The sequence below is a fragment of the Atta colombica genome, unplaced genomic scaffold (genome assembly GCF_001594045.1).
Source record: "Atta colombica isolate Treedump-2 unplaced genomic scaffold, Acol1.0 scaffold14, whole genome shotgun sequence".
Lineage (NCBI taxonomy): Eukaryota > Metazoa > Arthropoda > Insecta > Hymenoptera > Formicidae > Atta > Atta colombica.
This window is the reverse complement of record NW_017259228.1, coordinates 653,394-660,816: the sequence shown is the minus strand read 5'-3', so window position 1 is coordinate 660,816 and position 7,423 is coordinate 653,394. Positions and strand designations below refer to the sequence as shown.

General features: G+C 31.8%; 1 protein-coding gene across 1 annotated transcript; it reads left to right on the top strand.

The window, feature by feature from the left end:
• Nucleotides 1-2,359: 2,359 nt before the first annotated feature.
• Nucleotides 2,360-4,740, top strand: LOC108684758. The gene is made up of 4 exons (XM_018189229.1): nt 2,360-2,549; nt 2,640-2,735; nt 3,519-3,734; nt 3,855-4,740. The coding sequence occupies exons 2-4, from the start codon at nt 2,660-2,662 to the stop codon at nt 4,343-4,345; spliced, it is 783 nt and encodes a 260-aa protein (XP_018044718.1). The 5' UTR covers nt 2,360-2,549; nt 2,640-2,659; the 3' UTR covers nt 4,346-4,740.
• Nucleotides 4,741-7,423: the final 2,683 nt, after the last annotated feature.

Genomic DNA, 7,423 nt, shown 5'->3' with positions numbered 1-7,423 from the left:
GTTATAATTTAAAGTAATACTATTACTTACTAACCTAAAGTAATAACCTAAAGTAAACCTAAAGTGATACTCAATGGCTTATTTATTTTTATAAGTATTTTATTAATTATTGTAATAAATTGGTTTTATACAAAATTAACAATTCACTATTACAATTTCTAAAATAACATTTATAATGGAACATATACAGCATTTTATTTTAATACTATTACTTCATATGTTTATAAAGAATTTTCTATAGAATTTTTCTATAGAAACGTTCTATATATATATATTTGAATGAAAAATTCAATAACGTATACTAATAAATGTACGTATATGCACATGCATATTCAGACTAGTGATGTGCAGCTTTTTAAATTTAAAAAAAATACTGTTCATACTTTTTATTAACAATAAGTAAAAATAAACTTCGATCAAAATAAATATTTGTGCTTTTTAATAATACGTCTGTGTGAATTTATATATATTTTCCAATCCTGCAAAATTACACTAATATTTTTGATCTTAAAACAGTTTTTATTTAAACTGTAATAGTAATATCGCAAATTAGATATTGTCCCAGTCAGAAACAGTTCCTCATCGAAAAAACGTTTCGAAAAGACTGTCTCTGATTAGGTAATGCCAATAAGCATCTTTTAAAATATTGTTAACTGAATATTGTAACATTTTAAACAGATATTCAGCATTAATATTTAATTTGTAATTACTATTCCAACTGCCTCATATAAACTTGCATATAATATATAATTCTGTGCGTAACTATATACATAAAAAAAATTATCCAAGCGTATTTTTATTATAAGGACGTACATAAAATATGATTGGATAATTTTCTTTATGCGGTTATAAATTCGCCTGGATGAATCCTTATCAATCCTTAGTATTACGTTTATGATTCATATCGTAATTCTTAATATAAGGAAATTCCGGTATTTATGTCGGGATATTACGCACGGGAATTTACGTCGCAGAAATCAGAAAAAGGAGTAAGGATAATGCATACGCAACCATTTTGATATATGCCTTTGTGATATATGCCTTTATATCAGTATAACGTATCATATAGTCATGCTGCACAATGAACGATAAACACTTCTGCGTTCGGTGCGCAAGTCATAATACGAGCAATCTCGTTATTACGATTACTATAACGTATTAGCGTTATAACGAGTTACGCAGTTACGCGATACGCGTAAGGCAAATACACCTCATGGGACTTTATTTTAAGCTTTATTGATGTAAAAGTAATTCGATTTGTAGAGATCAAAACGGTAGCGAATATCACAGAGGCGACGAACACGGCAATAAGCTCTACGAATGTGATTCGATTTGAAGAACCAAAATAATAGCAGATATCACAGAAGCAATGAACACAATAACAGGTAACTCTACTGATGTAAATATAACTCGATTTCGACGTCTGAATCGTAGAAAGTGCTATCGAAAAAAAACATGAAAAAAGATCTCTGTCAATGAATGAAGAAAAGCGATCTATTTCGCATGAAACGTGAAGACCGGTTTATATCGGAAATACATACGAAGTATGATTTATAACGGAAAAACAAGAAGACACAGTCGCATAAAATTAAAAGATCTATATAGCGTAATATTCACTACTCATAAATTTTATACAAAGTTACGAAAAATTAAATAATATATGAATAAATGAGTGCGAGAAACAGGATTGAAAATCAAGATGATTCTCGTTCTCAGTCATAAAATTTATGAGAAAATATATTGTGCTATATAACCTCTTCTTTAATCGACTTGAACTGACTTGAACCGTTCTTTTCATTTACTCGATATAAATCGTACTTCGTATGCGTTTCGACATTGATCGATCTTCATGCCTTATGCGAAATAGATCGCTTTTCATTCATTTCTTGACATAAATCTTTCTTTATGTTTTTCTCGCTATAACTTCTACGGCTCAGGCGTCGATTTACAGAGATGAAAATGACAGTGGGTGTCGAAGAATCGATGAATGCAACAGTAATGCTGCTGATTCTGCAATATGTTTGTACTGTCTATAGTCGGAAGTCAGATATCTGTTTCCTGTACTAGACCGCACTTAGAATTCTTTCTCGCTTTTGATAAATATCAAACATATACCTATCTCACTTTAAATTCCAAAAGTGTATATACACTAGTTCAGCAATAGAAAACAGACCTTTAATCTTAATCTAAATAGTGAAGTTGCCAATCAGAGTTGCCAACTATTGATCAACTTCACCGATAAGACTCAGGAATTCCTCTTATCGGTGATGTGACGCCAGTTTCCGGTTTGCGCTACCACTTGGTAACGCATGGTGGGAGAAGAGTCTTCCAGGACTACGATATTAGCTGCGTTCAGCAGAACACTTATTTTGCAACTGTTGGAAGTTTTCTTCGCGCTGATTGGGTTATGTTTTTAGAGAAATGGTCCTATCTCAACAGAGAATCATAAAACGATTGCAAAACTATTTTGTTCTTTTGAACGCAGCCGTTGTAAAATCAACAAGAAACTCTACTGATATAATATGGTTCGGCATGTAGAGGTCAAAACGGTACAGCGAGTGCCACAGAAGTGAAAAACACGACACAAAACTCTCCATCGATAATAGCACTAAAGTACGATTCTTATTTGAATATTCTAGACAGACAGCGAAGGCAACGAATGTGGCAGCAAAAAACTACCAATATATTTCGAGAAACGACAGCAGGTACCACAGAAGCAATGAATACGACAGCAGGTAATTCGATCCCTTGATAAAATATTAGCAATTTGGAGTTAAATTGGCGGTAAACTCGATCAGAGATCATTTGACTACAAAATCATAACATCTGTGTCCGCATTTGGTTATGCATTTGTTAATAAAGCCTGCTGTGTAGTAGATTGATAGCGGAAATCGAGCAGAGTTTGCTCGAATCAGATTCTACTCTCAATCTGCCTCAGTACAGAGCTTTGTTCGGTTTCCACTATTAACCTTGCAGACTCATATTTTTTATGATAGCAATTTGTTGACAATGTTAGACAAACTCTGTGTACATTTTTTTGCCTTTCTATAATCAAAAATTGATAGCAGATCCTGCTCAAAATCTGTCTCCGCAGATTTTCCATCGGGGGATGTAAATATAATTCGATTTGCAGAGACGAAATTGATAGCGAGTGTTGCAGAGTTGATGAATGCGACGATAAAGGCTTATCTACATAGAAATCATAGACAGTCATAGGGTCTCAAGGCATAAAAAAACCAATTTTAGTCAAATATTCTTATATTTGACTGTGATTGATTAATTTCCTACTTAAGATCTCACAATCGTTTATGATTTCTATAGAAGAGTCTTGATATGGGGTTTACAATATAGAAATTGTAGCGATCATAGCGTTCTAAGTCATAGAAAATTGATCAATTATACTCTATTATTCTTCTTGTATTTGACTGTGATTAGTTAAATTTCTACGACTTAAGACGACCGCTACGAATTTTATTATAGAAATTGTTCTGATGGAAATATGGTTCGGTTTGTTAAAGATAAAACGATAGCGAGTACTACAGAGGTGATGAACGCGAAAACAAAAACCTCTGTTAATATGAATATGTTTCAATTTGGAGACACTAAAATGACAGCGGATGCTGCTGAAGCGACGAATGCAGCAGCAAAAAGCTCTACGAATATGAATGTGATTCGATTTGAAGACACCAAAACAGGTGCAGCAGGTGCCATAGAAGCAACGAACACGACAGCAGGTAATTTTACTGGTGTAAATATAATTCGATTTGGAGAGACAAAAATAACAGCGAATGCCATAGAATCGATGAATGCGACGGTAAAAAATTCTACTGATGTAAATATGATTCGGTTTGTAGAGGCCAAAGCGGTAGCGAATGCCACAAAGGAGACGAATGCGGCAATAAAAAATTTTGTTGGTGATATTTCAAAAGGTTATATAGGAACATTTCAATTTGGAAAGGCCAAAACTGTAGCGAGTGCGGCAGAGACGACGAACGCGACAAGAAACTTTACCGATATCAATCGATTTGAAGGGACCAAAATGGCAGCGGGTGTCACAGAGGAGATAAATCCAACAAAATATTTTGTTGATGTACATATGATACGGAGAGAGACTGAATTGTATCGAAGAGAAAAAGAACTTGCTGAGCGAGAGTTAATGTTAGCTCGAAAAGAAATTGAGATGCTTCGACAAGCTTTGATTGATGCTAGTCGCCCACAAAAAATATGTTGCTGTTTTGAAAAGATGTCATTGCAAAATGAAGAGTGTGAATCTGTCTTAGTGTCCAGACAAGATAGGCGCAGTTGTAAGCAGCAGCGACTGCAGCATAAAGACCAAAGGCATTAACTCTGACAACATTGTTCAAATTGTGATCAGCTTGATCATCGGGAACTACTGTCTGACAAAATACAATGATGTTAAAATATTTTAAGTTTTAAGTTTTAACGAAGGAAAGTATGTTGCCTCAGAATATCTTAGAAGAAAAACGAAAAGGAAATAGAAATATGAGAACAGCCATCCCAGCTTTTTTCGTAGGTCCATCAAAACCATCAAAACCTGTTATGACCGCAATCAATATTTATTTCAGTAACTGTTCTCTACTTGTTTCTCTGAAAGAGTTCGAAATATGTTTTATGCATCCTTGATATGTATTACATATTGGATATTTTATATTGAGTTTCTCTTTCTACAAATTTACGAAGCCTTATTTTACAGATTTCATTTAATTTCTTGCATATTTTCAAAGCTAACCTTATTTTATTTTTTGCTACAATATCATTTTCAATTCGGATATAATATTCTGATTTAATGCGTCATTCTCTCAATAGTCTGATTTAATGCGTCTAAAAAAAATAAGATAGAAAATGATAAGAATCGATAGGATCTGCTAATAATAATCTTATAATTTCCGATTTTAATTTATATTTTACTTTTTTTTGTATTTTACTTGTATTTTACTTTTTATATTTCAAAAAAATATTTTCACTTCTTATCATTATCTGATAAAAACGAAATCGTTGCACTACAATAGTTAGAAATCTTACAATTTATTGTTCTAATAAAATTGATAAATTATTAGAAACTTTATCGTAATCAATTGCGTAATCAATTCTTTGCTGAAAGAATATCCCAGTCTTATATAAAAAACTCTACCGTTGAGAAGATCAAAGGAATTGCAACAGAATAGTTCCATTATGACAGATATCGGAACGACATCAAGTAAGACTTGCGTTATAGAAAAAAAAAAATCTTTATTTTATAAGCTTTGCCATATTATACTTTGTTAATTTCATATTTTTTTATTTTGTGTGATCTGATTGTATTATGTAAGAAGCATTACTTTCTAGATAAGTATTAAAATAATAAAATGTTTTTTCTGTGCATCAACAGTTTTACTTTGCGATATACACTTAAGAATTAGCTTCTCACTTTTGTCGTCAAAATTAATTTATTCAAAGTTTACCGATTGCTATCTATTATTGAGGTGTATTTACATATGCAGTATAACTATTTGCATTATTTTAAATATTTAAATATTTTAAATGCTTTATGTAATGATTTTTACCTGCATGGCGACTCTCATTTAGGCTACCTACTTTACGAAATATATCAATTCACTACATCACTCGATATGATCTCGATGATTATGATGAATGAAAATTGTTCGAAGATCATCCTCAAACGTGTGTTAGAGAAAAAAAAATGCTTGGCAGCTATGGCAAATTTACGAAGTCTTATTTTACAGATTTCGTTTAATTACTTGCATTTCAATTTGTATTTTCAAACCTAATCTTATTTTATTTTTTGCTACAATATCATTTTAAATTCGAATATAATATTCTGATTTAATTAATGCATTCGAGGAAGACTAAACTTGATATTCATTATCTTGATCAGACGATGCAAACAATTTCTTCAAGTTAATCCAGCTACAATCCAGGTGATTATCCTGGATAAGGCGAAACTATCAGGAGAACGGCGGTCTGTTTATTTGCCTGCTTCCTCGTTCCTCGTGGATGCACTTTCACATCATTAATAGTTCTCCATGGACAACAGTCCATCCGCACGATAGTGCACAGTTACAGACTGATCCGGAGTCCGCAGCTAGGACTCTCTCTTCTGTCTCTTCTTAATCTTGTTCCTTCTTATTCTCCTGTTTAACTTCCCTTTAATTTCTCATTTTGCTGATCTTTCTTTGATTTTTCTTTATTTCTTCCTATATACATTTGAGTTCTGCATTCTCTCATTTTGATTTGGTCCCGTTTCTTTTTCTTTGATTTTTTATGTATTTATAGACATACAATAAATATCTTTCATTCTTTATATTTGTTTCTTTTCGAACTCTCGCCATTATTTCCTTGCTATGTTAAGATCTGTTATATCTTCTTTTGTGTTATTTTCCTTTTTCTACTCGTCTTCCCGCTATCTTTTGTGTGACTTTGCACCTTGCTGTTAATTATACTGTAGATATTACAAGCGACAATATATACTGTTCGATGTGTCGGAAGCGCATAACGGCAAATCTTGTGCAGGTGTCTGAGACATTTAAACTATTTAAAGAGACAACCACGCATGATGTCGCAAGTAAAATGAACTTTTTGATCAGATATAGAGTTTACGGTAATTTACTCCCACAGTATCTCAAGTCGAGCACGACATAGAATTGTTCTGGAGTGACGTTGTAGTGGATGCACTTTCACGTCATTATTATCGATGTCCTGGTAGACATACATATACAGATACAAGTATTTAAACAAGATACTGTTCAGATCTCTTAATGAGATTACAAATGAAATTAGTTCCTTCAATATTATCGCATGTGTAAGAGATATGTATCTCAAGTTTATTTTTTCCGAATATTTTAATAAATCGTTTATTTTTTAGCATATACATATAAAATCGATTTATTAATTATAAATATACAATCAGTATTTCTATCTTCAGCATAAGATCAATAAAAAGATTTTACCTATTTTAATATGAAAAATGACTTAGAAATACTTGTTTTGCTTGGAAAGAGAATGAGCCTTGTTGCATGGAAAGAAACTTTTTGATACACTACATCAAGCAAAGGCACTTATATATTAGTGCCAGTTATTTTATTCAAGGGTAACGAGACAGGTTTTAGAATCAATGTAATGAAATTAATATGCATGTTTTTCGTAAATTCTACCATTCCATCGGTGAAGCATTAAATTAGGTGTATCAAAAAGGCATAAAATATTTTTTCACTTTCTCAATTAAATTATTTTTTATTCATTGCATACTGTTCAATAATATCAATAGAATTAATATTATGAAATGGACAGTAAAGCTTATTAGTCAATAATAATTCATATCAGAATTTAAGAAAGATTATTGTTTATAATTTTATGCGTATATATAAAAAATCATATACGATTTGAAAAATTATAATATGTACAT

Bases quoted from the DNA above. Each gene is read 5' to 3' on its own strand.
- LOC108684758 (XM_018189229.1), top strand. From the start codon at position 2,660: ATGTGGCAGCAAAAAACTACCAATATATTTCGAGAAACGACAGCAGGT. The intron at 2,736-3,518 runs GTAATTCGATCC...GGTTTGTTAAAG, and splicing joins AGCAATGAATACGACAGCAG to ATAAAACGATAGCGAGTACT. The intron at 3,735-3,854 runs GTAATTTTACTG...TTCGGTTTGTAG, and splicing joins AGCAACGAACACGACAGCAG to AGGCCAAAGCGGTAGCGAAT.